Source organism: Odontesthes bonariensis, chromosome 3 (assembly GCF_027942865.1).
Source record: "Odontesthes bonariensis isolate fOdoBon6 chromosome 3, fOdoBon6.hap1, whole genome shotgun sequence".
NCBI lineage: Eukaryota > Metazoa > Chordata > Actinopteri > Atheriniformes > Atherinopsidae > Odontesthes > Odontesthes bonariensis.
In genome coordinates this window covers 30,429,786-30,451,058 of record NC_134508.1, presented here as the reverse complement: position 1 = coordinate 30,451,058, position 21,273 = coordinate 30,429,786, and the positions used below count along the sequence as shown (strand labels likewise).

General features: G+C 37.6%; 1 protein-coding gene across 2 annotated transcripts in view; it reads right to left on the bottom strand.

The window, feature by feature from the left end:
- cdh22 (cadherin 22) overlaps positions 1-21,273 on the bottom strand; it is a 173,819-nt gene that overhangs the window by 9,960 nt on the left and 142,586 nt on the right. For both annotated transcript variants that reach the window (XM_075461520.1, XM_075461521.1), the window contains exons 10-11: positions 18,802-18,923; positions 2,669-2,786 (exon numbers count right to left, since the gene is read on the bottom strand). In XM_075461520.1, coding sequence (XP_075317635.1) covers positions 2,669-2,786; positions 18,802-18,923 — 240 coding nt within the window. The remainder of the gene's footprint in view (positions 1-2,668; positions 2,787-18,801; positions 18,924-21,273) is intronic.

The following is a 21,273-nucleotide window of genomic DNA, read 5'->3' as shown; positions in this document are numbered from 1 at the left end:
GTTTCTCTCTAAATATCTGCATTCTTCAGGTGAAATGTTGGTCGATTGTCATGTGATAGCATTTTTATTTGTTTGTTAGATCCAGTTTTCCCACACAGAATGCCTACAAAGACTTTCTAGAGTTTAGCAGCATGGAGGAAATGCCCTGTCATCACTGTCTGTCAAGGCTTGGAGACTGAACACAATGTGAAGTATGATGACGGAGAGAAGAAATGACAGATTGAAAGTGACAGTTTGACAAATGTGTCCATTTAAAGAGACACTAGAGTGGAAATAAAAAGTTATAGGTGTATTAAAAGTCTGGGTGTTTCTTTGTTTGCTTTATACCAAAATATATATATGAAGGTTTGTGGGAATTAATAAAAATATAGCATTTAATTGCATATTTGTGTTTATACATGTGTTGGCAAAACAGAATAGCAGGTGTAAATCTAATACAATATATTGCAGGAAGTGGCCGGGGACAGGGACGTCTGGGTTTCTCTGCTCAAGCTGCTGCCCCCGCGACCCGATCCCCGGATAAGCGGAAGATGATGGATGGATGGATGGATGGATCATTCCACCTAATCAGCTAGATTTCTCCTTTGTAACTTTGTGTCTAAATTAAACAATACGTAGCTGGATTTAGACAGAAAATGGATAAATAAATAAAATAAAATAAAAGTGGACACTGCTGATCGTTTGTATTTTGTGTACTCGTGAAAAAAACTGAGCAAAATAGTTGTCATACTTTGCTCATCCCCTTCCCATCCAATAACATGTTTAAACAGCATGTGCACATACATTACAGAAGGCTGCCTTTCCATTCACATACATATGTACAGGACAACAGCAGACCTGCTGCCTTCACACGGTGACATTTCCCTGGCTCAGGCTGCTCCCCTGACATTTTCCTGGTGTCAGATCAATCTTTATTTTGCCAGATGTCACATTTACTTATATACACATCTCTAAACAAAGGATCTGCAAGCGCGTATGCATAAACACAAACAAGACTGAAAAAGCTCATCTTCCTGACAACGCAAAGTCATCACTGGGGAACAAAGTGATTAATGATCATGTGATTTCCAAAATATTCTATTAATATAGAGGCTATTAGTGTAAAAAAAAAAATATATATATATATATATATATATAAGTAAGTAAGTAAACTTTATCTTTACAGCACGTTTCACAGATAAATATCACAAAGTGCTTTACAATCAAATACATAAAAATAATTATAAGAAAACGCCACCAATAAAACAAGTGAATAATTATAAAAACATAAGAGACGAAAAAAAGACCATAACAAGATAAAAAATATATATATATAAAAGTGGAGACATAGGTAAGTTCACTACTGTCTAACTACAAGCTTGCTTAATTAAAAAAAAGTTTTCAGCTGCTTCTTAAAAGAGTCCACAGATTCAGAGCACCTTAGTGAAAGCGGCAAGGCATTCCAGAGTTTGGGGGCCACTGCTTGAAAGGAACGGTCACCTCGAGTGTGGAAGTGTGTGTGAGGAACAACCAACAACCTCTGACCTGCTGATCTCAGAGTACGGGCCGATGTATGGTAATAAATCAGATCAGAGATATATGCAGGGGCTTGACCATGTAGGGCTCTAAAAGTAAGGACCAGCATTTTAAAATGGATTCTAAAATGAACTGGAAGCAAATGCAGGGATGCTAAAACTGGGCTGATGTGAACTCTTTTCTTAGTACGAGTTAAAAGCCGTGCAGCTGCATTCTGTACAGTCTGGAAAGCAGGACCGGATCCAGGTCTTTCTTATTAAAACAGATAAAAAGGCTGCTAAAGTGGTCTAATCGAGAGGAAATAAAAGCGTGGATGATCATCTCAAGTTCAGCCTTTGTGACCAGTGACCTTAATTTGGCAATGTTCTTTAGGTGAAAGAAGCAGTTTCTGGTCAGTTCTTTAGAGTACTGCTCAAGAGACATTGCCGAGTCTAAATGAACACCTAGATTCCTAAGACTAGGGTTAACAGACCAGCCTAGATCCTTATCAATGAACTGCTTGATTCCAAGGATTTTGTGATCTGGTGCAACGATTAACGATTCAGTCTTATCGGAGTTGAGTTTTAAGTAATTGTTGTTCAACCATCGGTTGATGTTTGTCAAGCAGTCCATCAAAGAAGTCAGTTTGTGCGGCTCAGCAATTTCAAACCTACAGTACAGCTATCATCTGCATATAGATAGTAGGACACGTTTCTGTTTTGCTTAATTATATTACCTAGTGGGAGTACATACAGAAGGAAGAGCACGGGCCCCAAGACCGCACCCTGGGGCACACAACAGTTCAGCAGAAACAGACATAATCTGATTAACACAAACACTGAATGTTCTGGCTGACAGGTAAGATGAGAACCACTGTAAAACTGAACCAGAAATTCCAACCATATAATATATGTGTGTGTGTGTATATATATGTATATACACATATATATAGCTGGCTCCATCACGGAAACACTGGTGCTGCACTGGGGCCAACTTTGTTGAGCCAGAAAAACAGCATATATGAATCCAGTTAGCTCTTAGAAACAGCTGTGGGAAAAAGGTGTTTATAGCTGTTACAGCCTCAAAATCTTGTTATGCTGACAATAGCAACAGCTTCAGTTACTCAAATATGTGTCTTCAGTCTTAACAAGAACATGGAATATTATCCTTTTACCTTTGACATCCCACAAAGTGAAGTGACGATTGCTGGAGGCTTCAGGTGCCAGAGTGAAGTAGAAGCGATGCCCAGATTGTGGCTCATCTTTATCCACCACACTGATGGTGTGAATTAACTAAGGACAGAGAAACAAGTATAAAAAGAAATAAAGGGACAAGAAAGAAAGATTCGATTTCTACTCAGATCTACTCAATGGGAACAATGAAATGAATGTAAAAAGCACTTCATATTTCAAATGCCTTGCTCGCAAGGGAGGGAGTCAGGTGGAGCGAAATGCTACAAAGTGAGAAGGCTTGCTGTTAAAAAGTAAATCAAAGGGGCTACAGTAAAAAATAAGAAAAAAAGTTCCTCTATGCAGAAGGCTGACATGGCATTACAGAAAGTGTCTCAATGCTAGATATTCAAAACTATGTCTACCTAGCCTCTTTTAAGCAGAAAAAGATAGACACACTGTGAGGTTGTCATGTTTGCTCTAAGATCGAGCAATATCAAAATGGAGATGAGCAGATGATGAGACAGAGGGACACAAAGACTAGTGGGAGATGTAATCCAAATGCATGCGTGAATGATTAACATACAGAGAAAAAAAAAAATCAACCGTCATTCAATTTTGAAAACTCTGTGTGGATACAATAAAGGTGTGGTGGAGCTCAACCAACATCAAACAGCCCCTGGAGATCCTTTTACCTTTTCATGAAATTGACAATTCATCCTCCTCTCATGCTATTACTCTGTAGCCATCATCAAACCACAAACTGATAAATGGTATTTTCTCATCACATCCGTCTGCTCTGTTTCCTCTGCCAGCACTCGACATATGAGCCCCCATCCTTATGATTTTGATTTCCTGCATACTTACACCAGTAAAAACAACACCAAAAGTACTCGATGGTGTAGCTGAATAAAATCAATCATAGAAGCTGCAGAGATCACTCGGTATAAAAATAAATATGGAATGTGTTAAAATTTGTTTTGAAATGTCAGTTCTATGTGCTGTTCTATCACATTCATTTTTTTAAACTGACATGTAAACTGCGTGAACTGAAAAGGGGAACTGCAAGCACTTTTTAATTCTCATTAACTTTCACAAAAATATTTAGTTCATCTGCGATAATTCAGTTAAGTCGGAGCTTTGATTGATGCTGGCCTGCCTTTAGCTGCCTTTAGCTGCGCAACTTCTATTCATTATGTGAGTGAAAGAGATTTTGCAAGAATATCTTATCAAGAGTTTAAGACTTTGACCACCTTGCTTTAATTATTATTAAGTTTTCAGTGTGAACATTGGATCTATTATTTTTAGAAATGATTCAACAAATATTTAACAAGTGCTGCAGAAGCATCAAAATGCCTGTGCTTAGCATAAATTCTAAAGCTTCATTGACACAATAACGCTAATTGATTCCTGAGTTCTACACTACTGTATGTCGAAAATCAGTCAGGGCAAATGCTTAGCATCTAAACATGACAATGACAGAGGCCCTGAATCCTCTCAAGGCAGCATGATAACAACAACTCCAGGGGTGTGATTTGGCTACTTAGCCCACCTATGACATGTGTGTGCTAACAGTTGATATAACTAAAAGTCACATTATCAAATAACAGACTTTTGTATTAGTTTATGAGGTGACTCACACAGTGAGCTTGTATCTACAGTTGAGTTAAGCTATGAAATAATAATAGGACCACTGTCTTTATCCCAGTTTACATGGAATCGAGTTACTTACCTAAGTATGTCTGACGCTGTGAACTCTGTGAGAAAATGTTCGAGACTTTCTGGTGCTTCCAACTTTTTGTCAAAAGATGATAAAGTTATAGAATCAGGATTTTATTAGAGTAGTCACAGGTAGACATGTAGTTTCAATTGGAATTGTTTTCAAATTTTGCCATTTTGTAAATCAATGCCAACTCCGATGGATTCCATTATCAAAGCAAATTAATATTTTACAGGCATAATTGGTCCAAACAGCACAGGTGGACATTGAGTTGTAAAGCAGATGACTGCTACACACTCATCAAATCCTGCAGTTCCTAAGTGTTCCCGGTAATTCACAGGTTATGTCTGTTTTGCTCCATCCATACAAAAACTAAGTGCAATAGTTCATTCTACTACCGTCAAATTATTTTTGGCTGGGAAAGTGTCCTCCTGGAGTTTTCACCACCTGGCACCTACCCAAAGTTAAAAAGTAGTCTAGCACATAGCTTTTTGAATTCAACTTATGAGATACAATGCTTAATTAATGAGCTTTAGACATGCTTGTAGGTGCATTTTTATTCTTGTTGACAAAACTGGTTTTTAAGTCGCGTGCTAGGTTAAGTAAACTTTCTGCTTATGGTAGTGTTGAACCATAAAGAGCATGCATTAAAGCTTAAGAACTTACAAATAGGAGACCATAGATGGATATCATTGAATTCAGAACTCAAATATTCTTTTTCACGAGGTGTTGTGTTGTCCATAACACAAAGCAAAAGGTTTTAAACACAGATTATTAATGTCGTTTTGTCAACATCTTATTACAATTTACAAAAAAAGCTGAGTGCTTCCACTTTATTTAGGAAGACTCCATTTTCTATATTTCTGTTTTTGCCTATCTGACATCTTTATAATAGTTAAACTCACTCATGTCAGTCTTTTATAGTATTGGCAGTATTACTCCCACTGCAAATGCAATCAGCCATTCACATTATAGCTTACAGTATTCTTAAGGGCTTTCATTCTAAGTAAAGGATCTTCCTACTAAAAGCACAACAGTCCTAAGTGATTTGTATAAGGACAGAAAACTGAGGGTAACAATCTCTTTTAAATTCAACCCGAGCTTTTCTTATATTTGTAGAACTTTTTACAAACACCGTCAAATTATTTTGGGCTTTGAGGATTCATTTTTCTTTTCTTTTGAGAGTCCATCCTTGTACCGTAAGTGCTCTTTTTAAAACTGTTAACAAAGACAGGTTTTATCTTGCTCCTCCAATCTCTGTTGGACATTCTCACACGTACTCAGGGGAACTGCTGCCAAATTCAGTAAAGACACACATGACAAACAACTGGTAGTGAGTGAGGCATTTTTCAATATGATTTAAGTAAGCTGTTCAGTGGTTGGAATTACTTTGTCTGGTTTTACAAAAGCTCAAAGCTCAGATGAGACTGAGAGAAATATCTACAACAATTACTCAGCTTTTCTAGCAGCAGGCTCATCTTTCAGGTGCAGGATACTGAATCCCTCTTTGGTCTCTTTTCTCCTCCATCAGTGTGCCTGTTAAGTCTGTTCTCTCTATTCATCCCTAGGTGGATTTCTGTCAAAATATATGAAAAATTCTAATTGAATTATAAGAAAATCCCTAAAAGGATATGGACATTTCTATCTTGTCCTTTTATGCACTTTGTAAAGGGTTGGTTCATTGCAGTAGACACGATTATCAGAATTAAAAATGCACCTGTCAAACCTTAGACAAGGAAGATAAAAAAATGAACAATTTCAACATAATGACTTGGTGACAGGGAGCACAGTGGACGATGGAAATTGAGACTTTTGAAAAACTATATTGACATTGCAACTATTTGCTCAGAAGAGTTCTAGTACCAACCCTGTATGCAACTGTAATTCATGTGAATTCTGTATATCATGAACTGGTCACTAAACTTATTTCCAGTGCACTTAGTGCCATTTATCTGTCGTTGATATCCCAGCTTTTCCAACACTCTGAGGACATATACTCTAATGCTGTATCTTAATGGACACAAAAGGTTCTATACAGACAGCTTGATGTAACTACAACCATAGTGATTCTTTTTCTTCTTCTGATTCTTAATCCTTTCAAAACATCCAATTTTCACATTTTCCTTTCCCAAAGAAATGTGTCCTTCATTCCACCTGCATCTGCAGAGTGACTAATTAAGGAATAATACAGTTTCTAAACCCCACACCTGTCTCTCACATGAAAACATTTGATTTCTTGTGTATTGTGTGCCATTCACTGAGACAGCCTCATTTGTGGTTCTGCACACGACTCTGAATTATGAGTGGAGCATATGCATTACTGTGACTGAGCCGCTGACGATCACATTTAAGGGCCACACTTGTACCTTCACAATAAACGGATTCTCAACATTGAGTTTGCATCACAGACACACAACAGGTTTAGTCATACCCGTGGCTGAAGGACGCTGTTTGGGATAACATGGCTTACTTTGTAATCACAAAATGCTGCGGCCTGATTTCAAGGTTTATGACACGCATCTTCCTTGGAGCTCTGCAAAATATGCACTTTGGCCATAATTCCTGGTGTTACCACATTTCCTGTGTTTCTACAGAAGTATTCAAAATCTTAATCATATTTCAAATTTCTACAGTTTTAAAATCTGTGATGGTTGGAATTTGTAATCCAGACTAACACCATCATGGCAACACGCAACCTCATACAATACATAATGCAGCGTAATATGTTTTCTGTGTTACTTGTGTTTAAGGTGATGTCAGAATACACTATATTGTCCTGTTTATCACCAGTCAGTGCTACACAAAATGTGCAATTTTATCACATTTATTTACCTGGACTGTTGTTAGTTCCTTGATTTTTCAATGTTGCAAAGATTTGTTCGGATGATATCATGGTTATCAAAAGACATAGCTGGTATTTGTACCGAACAATCACTCTTGCCACTTTTTTGGCTCTGAATATGAGCAGGTAATGTTTCCATTACAAATGGAAAATAATTGTTATATATAATAAGTATTTCAGAGGCAAACATTAAAATGCACAACATTTGATAGATTTGGCAACTAATTACTTTAAAGATTTACATCATGAATAATTAAAAATGTTCCCACTTTTTTTTGGTCTAATACTAAAAGCATTGTTGTATAGTCACATTTCAGAGTTCTGGGTTGACTTTCCCTTAAAACGTTTCTCTTGGTTTATTTTCAGTAAATGATCCAATAGAAATGTAAAAAAAAATAAAACAGATTTAAGTAACAGAACTTGGTTTTGTGACAAAACCACAGTGGAACACACTGACAAAACTTTTGTCAGTGTGTTCCACAATCACTCCAGCGATTGTACCTCAGAATAAATACAAAAATATAAATATATAAATACAAAATATTTCAGACAAGCCCTATTCCCAGCAGCCATATCGATAACATGGTGCACTGATACTAAATTAGTAATCCAACAATATCATGTAAGATAACACTCAGATTTACGTGATGATCAGTCAGAGGGACCAAATCTGTCAGAACCGATCAAACTATCCCAAACATTTAAGAGAAAAAAAGCTCTTCTCTTTGTTTTAAAACGAGAAACAGAAGATGAGTGAGGGCCAAACAATTTGCATCGGTCAAAAAGCTCAATCTTTTAAAAGAATTAGCTCTTCACAGCTGTCAGGTGCTTTGTACTGCACCCTGCACCTCTTTGTGTGTGTGCACTCAACATTAAGAGACTCAATGACATGAAGCAGAAACCACCATACATCCAGTCAGTGAAGTGGGCTGCACAAAATGCAAAAGTGGGATTGATATTTTATTCTTAGCACTCTTTGAAGCCATGGTGCTAAGAATGAGTTGTTTTCTATTCAAAGCTAAAATAATAATGAGCAAAGAAAATAATCTATAAGCAAAAAAAGTTAATATTGGCCTAGAGACCACTCTTTTTTCATAGAATATGATAACATAATGTTGTAGTAAGTAAGCCGTGATCCGCTCTCTGTGATGGTTTCCTCAGCGGGGAGACTCTCAGGCAGCATCTCAGGGTGAGTGAAAACTGAGCACCGAGACAGAGAGAAATGAGCAAGGAGGAAAGCATAGTGTGTGGGAGTTTATTGAGCAGCTAGCAAAGCTCCCCCTAGCAAAATCACCTAATTAGATTTCTGTCTGACGGTACCCTTTCCTGACCCCCTTAAATCTCTTGCATCTCTGTAAAGCAAGAAGAGGAAACTTTCCCAAAATTAGAGTCCATTTGTACTGAAGGTGTCTGTAAGGTGAAGGTTGAGAGAGGGAGGTAGCTTTTCCGTTCACAGCCAAACTCAAGCATCCAGGGGGGTAATTAGTAGGTAAACAAATAAAATAATGAAAATACAATCACTGACAATATGTTGTGAAATGTTCTCGAAAACCTGGACTGTACTGTTAGAATCAGTAAGTCTTAACTCTTGACTCCTCTAAACTCCTGGAGGGAAATGCAACTCCTATGAGCAGACCCCATTCTCAAGTGTTGCTTTGAACAAGCCACTAAGTCTTTTTATGTAGAAAGGAAGTGCTGTAGGTTGGATGACCCTATACTCAACCATATAATGCTTCTAAGCAAGCGATGCAAGTTTGACCTTCATATATGAGAACTGAGATACATTCAGTCAATAATATGACAAGACTTTACTAAAACTGGTTGATCACTTCCTGGTTAGTTTTAATAAATGACAGTATTTGATTAAGGTTAGAAAATGGTCTTAAAGTGTTAGATTGATTTAATTTACAATTCCACCTTCTCAAGCGACACAATTTTGGTGGTTGCTTCAGGGGTTTTCAACATGAACTTTGCACAAAAAGATTGATGATACTGACTTGATCTAACCAATTAATAGTGACCCAATTGAATCCTTTAGCCACTTTTCTCATTTTGGATAGTCAAAATTTTTGCATTCGTTAATGCTAATGGCATGAGATTTTCCAAAAGGTAATAGTTTGGATCGAGGTTACAAATTGCAACCTCATTTCTCTTCACAATTTAAAAGTTACACACGCTGCACACATAGGACCCTCTGCCCAAATGGGTCACTGTTGACGGCAATTAATACTATATTTTTTTGTATATAGTATAATTGAGCCATCACATAAGGTGATGCCTGTGACTACTTTTTCAATCTGAGTCTTTGAGTTGAAAATTAAATTTTTCATTGAATTATTATTTTGATTATATTTTCTTTATAACAATATTTTTCATGAAATTTCACATGGTTTTGCTTGAGATTTGCTTGAGAAATGATTTTGTGTGTGCGTTTGAGTATTTGTGTCCACAATCGCCTCCTTCTCATGGCAAAATAAATTTTACATTTTGATGCACAACCACCTGTCCCTTTTCTTGTTAAAATAAGGGGTGCTAGTATCTTTATAAACTAAACTTTAGTAACTTTAGAAAATGAATGAAAACTTGAGGGCTGGATAAAAGCTTTGAGCAGTGAAAGTTGAAAAAAAATATAAATCTCTATGATTTTCAGATCACTTTTTCTGAAGAGATCCATTTGGGTGCAGAGGGTCCTAAGTGTGTTTCTGGGGGTGACTGGGAGGGTTGATGTTACATTGCAACACACTTGCTATCTGTAAGGAGCATTTTTCAGCTTGGTAGATGCTGTGAAATGTAAAACACAATCTTTTTTTAACCATGACTCATTTTGTTGCCAAAACACTTGATTCCTTTTTAATGCACATGTGGCACATGTTAATAAGGCTCCTAACAGTTTGCTCCTAACATAAAAAATAACTGCTAAATCATGGGGCCAAAGCCAAATGAAACCTTTTGCATATCTGAGAAGTGCTACTGGGTTTGACAAAATAGCACCATTTGATACCATGGGAATGAGCACAGGTTGTGCTTTTACAGTGCAGTGTGGGTGTTCATCCTTTCAGTCTCTTTATAAACGCAAGGAGGGCCAACAGTTTCAAGGGGAGGCATACACAGGCGGTAACACAGCGATAAAGCCAGAACACCTACCGAGCTTAAATGGAGAAGCTCCGATTACAACATACATAGAGATAGAGAATGACTTATTTTTCTGTTTACTAGACTATTACATATCATAACATACAATATACTATAGCATATATTTATTTGCTGATATATTAATATAATACTTCTCAGAAGTACATACATAAGGGATACAAATGTGTTTGTATGTTTGGTTAATGTTTTAATTCATGTTAAAGGTTCTATTGAACTAACCCAAACCATTTATTTCCTTCTTTTTTTTTAAATCCATAAATACTCGAATGTACAGCGTAAAATTAAGTTTCCAAACACAATGAATAATCTAGTTCATCCAGTCTGCTCATTTATCTGATTCTCTTTAACATTTGAAAGAGACAAAAGAAAGAGGCATTTGGTGAGTAGGACAGATGACTCACTCAGTCTCCTACACATGAGATCCTGTCTGAGGAGTCTGACTGGGTTTTTTTACCTTGTTTTTACATCCTTGTTGCTTTGTAACCATCCTTACTCCTTTCTTATGTTTGTCTTATGTATGCTTGTGTTTTTTTTTTATATATGTGTATAAAGTGAGTAAGAATTGCAGCCATGTGCATGTCATGTGAGTGTGTGTTTCAGACAGGCTTAGCATTTAGCCATCTATCCCAGGGGGCTGAGGTTGGCGGTGCTGTGGCTAAACTGAGGTGATCTGTCGTAGTGACCCACTCAGCCAGCTGTGAGATGGCACGGCGGAGCTGACAGGCCTCCGTTACCCCAGGCCATACTTAGTATTTGGCTTTCCACCCAGCCTTTTTTTCTGTGCACTATATGATATCTGTCCCTCTGCATTCAGTCAGCTAAATATCATAAAGTGGGCGAAGAATGGGCTAAAAGTGAAAGATTGTCTTGACACATCAGCCAGCTGGAATTTTAGAAGTCTAGATTAAATGTAAGTCTTGTACACTGTAATTAACTGTAAATAACAACACTAATATAATCTTCATATCTTTGTCTGATTTTGTAAAGTAGAAAACTGAGCAAAAGTGATATGTATGGCATATAATTGCTCCATTATAGTGATTCAAAATACAATTTTTATAAGGTAGCCTTTGTGCAAGTATATTTTGGAATGAGGCATTGCTTTTAATTAATATACATGAAACTGTTATGACATGTAATATTTTTGTCTACTATATAGTGTATAGTATATTGTGTAATCATGATTCACATGATAGCTGAGGCATATCCCAGCAACAACTGGGCGAGAGACAGACTTCACTGTGAACAGGACAGCAAGCAGTCACATTGATAATGCACTGACCATAACATGTCTCAATCAGGTCTCAGGTTCCATCAAAATCATGATTCGAAATCGAGCTTGCCCAAACACTCCAGACCAACACACCCTGATAATGCGGCTGGGGATTTTACACACTCTGCATGTATACCCAACTCCATAAATGTATGATAATCTCCCACAGTCCACAGTGTTGTGGAATTGAACACACTGCAATCGATAACTTGATTCTGCTCCTATGCATGTACACAGGGACAAGGACGGCGGTCGGGTTTAATAGCAAAGTCCAGCAGGATCCACAGCTGGATCCGATTCAACTGAGCCAACAAAGGTTCAAATTATTAAATAGTCATACATTTCTTTGGACTGTGAGAGGAAGCGTCTGCAAAAGACTCACTCTGGCACAAAACTCCCCACAGAGAAGCCGAGCAACATGTTCAAACCCAAAACCCTCTTGCTCTCAAATTACCTAACTAACCTCAGTAGGCAATGCTAGACCTTGAATTGAAGAATATGTCACTTTTGAACCTCTGACTAAATAGAGAATATTTTCATCTGAATATGCTCTTGAATGTGGACATATTTCTGTAAATAGTCTCTATGGTGTTAAGCTCACTCCTTTTCAATTTAGAAAATGATGGAAACAAGTATAGCACATTTTTTAAATTGTTTTCAAAAACTGCAAAACAGAATGGCATATAAATCAATTATGGGGTTTTATTGCTCTCAGTATTATTTCAATCAGGCAATGTCTTGGTCGCTTCTTTTCAAATAATGGAGTTTAAGGCAACATATTTTTCTTTACTGTTATTTTTGTATCTCGCTGAATAAAAGCATTAAAAGGGTGAACAGCTTGTAAGCGTCACCGTTGCATTTACAGAGGAACAAAGAATAAATGAACTTGCATCACTTTAGACATGGTGTTTCACATGCGTTTTACATGGCAGAAGAGAAAATTTTGGATCTAATATGTTTACTAAGTGTGATTGTACTTGGACCTCTCCTTGTCTTATTCAGTTTTAGGCTAACATTGACATGTATAAACACTACCTTCCACACCCCTGGTGCTATTTAACAAGTTGTTTCTTGAACTGTGATCCCAAGCGAAAGCTGTTTAACCCACATCACTCAGTTATTACTTACTTCTCACCTAACCCTTCCCCAGGTCTCCACATGCATTTTTCCTCTAAACGCACAAAAAAAAGGTTTTGTTGCCAGCTCTCAAATGGGATCACACTCAACCACAGTTAAAAGGCTTAGGCAAATCTGATTTTCTCTGTGGTTACACCGACAGCAGCAACTGAGCCAGCGAGCTGACACTCCATGAGCGAGGCTGGGTGATAACACAACACAAAACAGACACAATGGAAGGCTCCTCATTAGCTTAACAAACCGTGGTTTGATCTGACATATTAAGAGTGTGACAGTAAAGGCAGTGTGAGTAACACATGTATGTGGGTGTGTGCTTGCATGCCTTTATTCCACTGTAACATGCGTTTGTGCAGGGACTGGTATTAAGATGTAATTTGGGCTAAATGGAGCGAGCACTTTTCATTTAAAAGGATACATTATATATGCCTTGTGTCCTACTGACAGCCTGGCTGAATGGTCTGGGTAAAAAAATAATAAATGTTTTCTTTTAATTAGCCAAAATCAAGTCCTGCTATCCATCATGTAATAGAAATGCTTCACAAGTGGCTTTTAGCCAATTTATTGTTGCAACATGAAACTAAAATTCAGCTCTCCTGTGAAAAGTTTGAAATTTTGTGCCAAGCAATTAAATGTCATTTTTCTTATTGACAATAACAGGTGCCATGTGGGCTATTCTAAATTCAAAACGGGTTTGAGACTGAATAAAGCAATAATAACTTGTCATAACATCTGGCCCAGTGGGCAAGTTTAACAAATGCACATCTTCTGAGATCCAGTGGAAATGCATCAGGCAAAAGAGGACAGTAAACCAGTGTTTGACGTCTGCGTATTCCAGGTAAAATGAACAATTATTCCTATTACCCGAGAGCTGTTCGTGTGTCCAAGCTTGCAAATTGATTAACAACCTTCCAGGGAACAGAAACAAAATTGACGCTCATTTTACACACAAACATATGTCGACTGATGCACATACCTCTGGGCTCTTCCTTTGGCAGCTTATTTTACTGAATAAATAAGTGCATGTTTGGAAGCAGTAGACATCAAAGAGCTTCAGCATATCAGGCAACAGCCCTTTGCATCAACAGAACCCTGCGATTCTGATACTGTGTGAATTAACATTACAAGTAAAAGAGCACCATGAAAATTTTTCAAAACGGGAACCTTGTTTGAATAGTATCTTTATGCCCAGTAGCAAAGCGCTACTTTTCTTTATGTCTGAAAGATTGGTGCACATCAAAGAATGTATTACTTTTAATTTTAGTCTCCATAAATGAAAAAAAAATAAAATTATGCAAGCTTTGCTACTACCATAGTGATGTGTAACGATGTGTTGCTATAGTCACTTGCTGGGACAGATATAAAAGTGGTGCTGTACAGTACTGGAAAGAGACATTATCTGACATCAGTTTTTTGTCATATATGCGTTATTTATTTTGCTTTTGGCAATACATTTTCATGGTTGCATAGAGCAATTTAATCTGCATTTCTTGAATATATTGTTGGCTGTATCATGTTATGCTAAGTCTGTTATTGTATGAATCAATAGACAGCTTGTGTAATGACATACTGAATTGGGTTATCTAAGCCAACTATTCAAAAAAAGATGTATTTCTAGTGTACCCCTCTGCTTCAGTGTGTTGTGTCATTTATTGGCAGGATCATTACAAAATAAAACTTGCATTAGAGGGCTTGAGTACACATATTTGCAGGTGTGTGTGTGTTTGTGAGCATGTTATTCGCAATTAAGCACAACATTTGGGCTGTGGAGACAGAGTGAGGGGAGGAAAATATGCATCACTCTGGTAATGTCCCAAATTGTGATTAGTCAGTTGCCAACAAACTTCATTAAATTTATGGACATCCACAGGTTAAGGTCTTTGGAATGAAAAATTCACAAAAATGGAAATTCCTCTTACTGACACAGATTTATCTTACTGCTCACTCCCTTCTGAAAATATAAAGAACAGGCTGTTTTTTTATTATCACAATCAAAGAAAAAAAATACAAGGAGGGGAAAATTGTTTCCTGCATGCCGCCCAGTGGGTTACCCTTGAGGCTGAAATTGAGCATTAGAAAGCCCCACACTCACTGCTAAAACATTTCCTTTCAAGGTTCGCAGTCATGGCAGAAAAGATCCAAATTTCAATCATATAAAAAAGAGAAAATACTTAAAACATGATACAAAATTTAAAAAAAGGGATGAAATACATCTCATTGTCCTTGGTAGACAGTCACGAAAAAAAGAGTCTTCTGTACGTACTGTTGGTTAATAATCCCAGTTTGAAATATTTTACAGCATTTTCTAAGGAGAACATTGCAAAACCTTTCTTGCAATGATAGGAGCCTGCAGTGGTCTTTTAGCTGGAAGACTAATCACCTCTGTGTGATTAGGAGCTGAAGGTTAATGTGGACAGGTAAAGGAGCGAAGTGGGAATGAGGACGATCAGACCGGACAAAGTTCTACAGAGACTGGCGGCATAGCAGAGACACAGGGGGGCTATAAGTGGTTAAGAGTCTATGGATCAAGTGGGGGAGAGGCCTGAGCCTCATTACACATGTAAATGCAGCTTCCAGCATGGAGGCCCCACTTTAAAGCATTGCTGTTTTAATTATTCCTTTGCTCTGCCCATGATAATTTGGTTTAACTCAGCCCAAGGCCTGTTGGCTACATAAGGTGAATAAAACACCCTAATGACTGAGTCCATTTTTAATGGTGCTCAGTGGAAAGATCTGGCCCTCTGTTTGATTGAAAAGCAGCAGTGCCTTTTGTTTAGATTTTTCAGACAGGCTCCCACTGTTTGCCTGGTAATAATGCATATGAAAACCTATCTTGAGCTTTAAACACTAACTTCAAAATCATCTAAAAACTAAACCCAAAGAAGAAAAGACAAACTTTATACATTGTTATACCATGATCCTTCGTGAATTTATGTTGACCTGCATGAAGTTCTGTATCTTTTTCCTGTCAGACAATTAATAAAAAAGATATTTGGAAGTGTCTCATTTGGAAATCCTTTTCCCTGACTGTAATCTGTGCAAGTCGGCAACTGATGATTAATTTATTTCATAAAAGCTTTTTAAAGGCCATGCAGACAACTGTTTGGAGTATTCCTTCAGATGTGAATTCCATTTCAATTATATATTTTCGATCTAGCATATTTCTAACATTGACAAAAATACAGTATTGTAGTTTGTAAATGATTGACCATGCTGAATTGATCGACCAGTCACTTTTCAAGCTAGAGGCCAAGGAGCTTGAGGGTTCTGAACAGCATCTTAGCCGTTTCTGGGACTGCGCTCCTCTGGACAGAGATTTCTGATGTTGTAATAAATTGGGTTTCACAGCACCAATTGCTTCAGTTCCCACTGATAACATGTTTACCTTCACTTCCCACATCTTTTCAACTTCCTCTTTCAGCATTTGTTCTTTTTCTTATTGGTCTCTTGAGTTCCTTCTTCTTTAGTGGTTTGCCAACCACCACAATGTCTGCTTGGCTAGCCATCACCAGTTGATCAGTTTTGATCTTGAAGTACCGCAGGATCTCTGCTCTATTCTCCACCAACTTTGCAGGTATCTCACACCTGAACTTTGGCACGTACAACCCTTGCTCGGCACAGATGTTCCTGTACACTATTCCTGCCATTTGGTTATTGCATTTCGTGTATGTCATACCTGCCTGCATCTTACACCCTGCTTCTATGTGCTGGACTGTCTCAGAGGCCTAGTGTTCTGTGTGCCGTGATAGACCCCTATATAGACCTCTATTGCTCTTGTGCTCCTGGCATGTTCTTGTGCTGCCATGATTAGTGCATACGTGCACTTCTTCAATCTATCAGTGGTACACAACAGCGGTTATCCTATCATGGAGCCCATAAGTTCCTGTTGTCATTAGGTTTAAAAATAACTCAACATGATTTTTTTTTTAAATATTTTTTGGGGCTTTTTATGCCTTTAATGATAGGACAGTTGGAGAGAGACAGGAAGCAGAGGGCAGAGAGAGAGGGGGAAGACATGCAGCAAAGGGCCGCTTGGAGCGGAACTCGAACCGGGGCCAGCTGCAGCGAGGACTGTAGCCTCTGTACATGGGGCGCCTGCTTAACCCACTACGCCAGGGACCACCCCAACATGATTTTTAATCTTGTGTTTTCATTATATTGTTTTATATCTCATTGTTGTTTTCACCAGTGTTTGTTCGCACTACATGCTGGTTTGTATTCTATATATTATTGCTGGCTACAAAAAAGCTTGCCCCTCATGAACAATAAAGATTTCTTGATTCTTCTTGATTTGACTTGATGAGGCTTGGTCAGGAGCATCAGTTACGAATATAGGGTACCCCTGCATAAATTTTGAATATACAAGGTTTTTCAGGCTGGTGATATCATGTGACGTGTCGACACAGTAATATGCAAAATGTAAGTGAAAGTTTCACCAATAATATATATTATATTGCTTATTTAATCATAACTATAATGATTTTCAAACATTGATCAAGTTGTTTTAATGTGTAGTGAAGTAGCAGAGCAAAGTGACTTGAGAATGAAAATAAGCACTCAAAAAAAGGAAATAAAAAAACAGCTGAGTCAAGTTTGGACCCAACCATTAGTCTAATGCTTAGGTCAGGTGTCTATCCCACTCCTTACTTCCAACCTTCTTGCACGGTCTGTGTAAAGGGCAGATTATAGTTCTGCGTCTATCGTCTTGACATGTTGCTTTGCTCTGGTCGCAAACCACTTTTCATGTTATGGTTCTGCAACCTCGGTCTGGAATTTCTAGGGACGCACAGCAATTTCCCCTCGCGAGAATTTCGGTGGGCGGTGATGAGAACTTCGGCGGCGCCGGCGGAAGTGTTTATCTTTCAAAAAAAAAAAGTGTATGCAAGATATGGATCTGGAGTTGCTCGACATCGAAGAAGAACAGCTTATTTTATTGGAGTTGGCGAAAATGCAAAGGAGGAAGCCACACAGACAACCGGAAATTCACATTGAGGACCAATCACAGCCGCTTTTGTCTGCGCACTTCCGTTGGTGGTCTGCGTTCGTCTGTCGCGTAGTCAGGATTTTTCTGAGGTGTACGAGGACGCGCGCAGAGCCTCTGCGTGGGGGAGTGGTCAAGATTTTGACGCTCGCAGAGGCTCTGCGTCCGAGCGTCAGAGGCTTTGCGTCTGAAGCATAAATCAGCCTTTACTTGCTTATTAGGGATCGATGTAGAGTGACGTTTGATTGTCGGGCACAGTCATGTCACTTTCCACCACAGGGGGATAAATGGCCTCGTGCAGCAGTATAGCATTTTCCGGTGCATTGAAAACTGATCAAGCATCAGTATGTGATGTGTTGGGAATGAAAATGTTTTTCTTGCATAGCTGAAGTCATGAAACTGAATATAATTAAAATATTTTGGTTTATTATCCAATCGTTTCATGAAGTTCAAGTTATTTCAGGATGAAGGGTCAATGTAACTTTCATGATCATTCATGGACATGGTATTGATAGTTTGGATCTGAACAGTGGATCAGTTTGGTAGAGTATTGTTATAGTATTCATGTGACAGATAAAATTTCTTGGTGTCTCAGTAAATTATCCATAGATGATTTCATGTCACTTCAGTTCAATAATTGGCTCTGAGTTGTGTGCACTGATAAAGTTGGTGTCCCTTCTGGGTTGTGTGCTGTTGTGAATTCTTACTGGATTCCAGTTTGAAGAAACGCATGTAAACCTGTCCTTTGTGATAAATGTTTATTTTCTCCCTTTTTGGGAAGTTGATATCTAATTCACATTAGTGCTTTGGTAGACACTGTCCAGATTCTTGTTTTGATCATCACTAGCACTATCAACATGGAAGACTGAATCAACTTGATCAGCCCTACAATTCCCATTTAAGATGCAGCAATCATCAATTGTTTTTTTATCATTGTAATTTTGAAATTTTAAATAAATAATAAATAATAAATAAATAATTGTCAAATGTCAAATACAATGATTTGAGTACAAGCTTATTTTAAGAAAAACATACCTGGCCTGGTTTGGCATCTTCACATATAGAGGCTTCATACGGTGTAGCCAGCTCAGGAGGATTGTCATTTACATCCAGAATCCGAATACTCACAGCTGAGAAGGACACCATTGTGTGGTTATCTACAGAAGAGCAATAAAGGAAACATTAAGAGTTGTCTTTGCATGGCATTCTTGTCATGCTTACAATGACAAATATACACTGTAAAACAAAACACAATGAGTCTAGTGTGATTGTCACACAGGAAACCAATGCTTAGAAAATGAATGATCGAGTCAGAGGCGTTTCGCCCACATTTGTCAGTCATCCAACAATACTGATTTACATTATTCAATAAAACTGTCGACGGCCAACGTTGCACTTACACTTTACACACTTAACTGTAACCCCAAAGCGTATTTTTAAATTCAAAGCCTATTATCTTCAGAATACTGGTGTAACTATGTCTATTACTGTAGGCTGAAAGTCTTGCCAAAATGCATCTGAACACACAGCAGTACTTTAGCTCCTTGAAATCATGTGGACATTGACAGACGACTGCGGCTGCAGTTGTAATGCTGCTGACGTGCTGATTTTTCCATAACAGAGTGGCATAGACAAGGTCTGAGACTCCATAGACAGGATTCTTAATGTGCTTTTTGCTTAAGTTCAACATAGTTGCCAACAGATGCAGATGTACACAATTTCCAAAAAAGGAGGCAGGTTTGGCATTGTGGCTACTTGCTGAAGGGTTTTATTCTAATGCCCCCTCAAATTACACAAATTAACTGAATAATACTAAATGATTCCAGTGGGTGACATTAAAGAAGTTGATACAAAAGACACACTTTGTTGTCTCTCGATACTCACAATCTATTAAAGACACCACTATACAAACACTGTATACAGCTATTTAATAGTGTGAGTGCATGCGGCACACAGCAAATTATAATGGCAAGTAAATTGTTTTGACAAAATCACAAATTTAGTCCCCTAATTTTAGTATTCTTGCTCTTTTTAACAAGATGAAACAAGAAGTACAACAGCACAATGACAGTTTTTGTAATGGGCCAGAATGTAAATGTAGGAGTGAAGAAGATTTTATAATTAGTACAGCCAAAACCCACTTCAAATTAGCTACATTTTTCCTTGAATCTTAATTTCCATTCCTAATCAAAAGATAATATTTGACGGAGTTTCCATTTTGCTCACAAAACACTGTACTGTAAAGAAGGGAGCCTAGGGCCTAGAGTGTATGTGGGCCTATGAGAAGATGTAAGTTTGAGAGAGAAACAGAAAAGAGACGGAGAACATTATGTGGGAGTTTAATGAGTAATCTTGCTTGCAGTGTTGGTTTGGATACCCCGGTTAATTAGAGAATACAGCCTATGAATAAATCAGCATACAGAGCTATCATTGCACAGTTAACACATTTGAGTGGCACCCCACAGAAACTTTAACAACATGTGGCTACTTACAATTACTCACAGCTGGAAATATCCACAAAAATCCATGCAGTTAAGAGCATTCCACTAAAGGAGTTTAAGTCATAATTCAGCTATTATAGATCATTTAGTGCAATAAAGTAAACTCACTTATAAAAAAGAGTGCTAAGTAGACATACTATGGATGCATTTATATGTAAAACTCAACTATGATTCAAGTTAACCTCTATTTGTAAAGAATAGTTCTATTTTAATGTTGTTCATCAAAAAGATTTTAAAAAAGATAAAACTGTTGCTTCTTATTAGATGTAAAAACGGGTCTCGTAGACTGTAACCTTTAACATCCTCCTGATTTGATTTCAATCCTAGATGTTATAACTGGTGTCATGTCAAAAGGTTCTTCATGGCATCTGTTAAACTTTTTTCTGAAATGTCCAAACAAGTTTAAATATCAACTAGCAAAAAACTAGTCAGCACTTTTTGAACTCTCTTTAACTTTTGTTACCATCTTAAAGGTTATATATTATAGGGAAGGATGACCAGAAACTTTGGATCAAAACACATAGTTTTCCGATGTATCACTCTAAATAAACATGCAATTTTGTAAACAAAAAGAGCCCTCTAAAATAGAGATTTGTTACTTTGGCTAATGCTTTTTGAAAAAAATACAATCGTTAGTTTGCAAGTAATTACAGTTGTTCTTTCTGATATTTGCCTTTCTACAGTAAGGTCCCTGCAACAGGACTGCAGTCTTAAGAGATGTGTTCAAACCTTCTCAAACAGTCTTAATAAAGAGTTCACCTCTCTCACTTTTATTTCTGACGTTCCTAAGAGTTGTTATGAACACTACCATGTTATTTTGGGGGTGTATTTGCTCCAAACATTGCTATGGTAACTGCTATCCCGTCAACTAGGTATGTAGAAAATTTGCAGCAAACAGATTTTCCCTCCTATGTTAGCCGGGAAAAAACTAACAAACAAACAAAAAAAACATGTCTACACAGCACTAATAACAACAACAACAAAAAAAAAAATCGATCCCATGGTA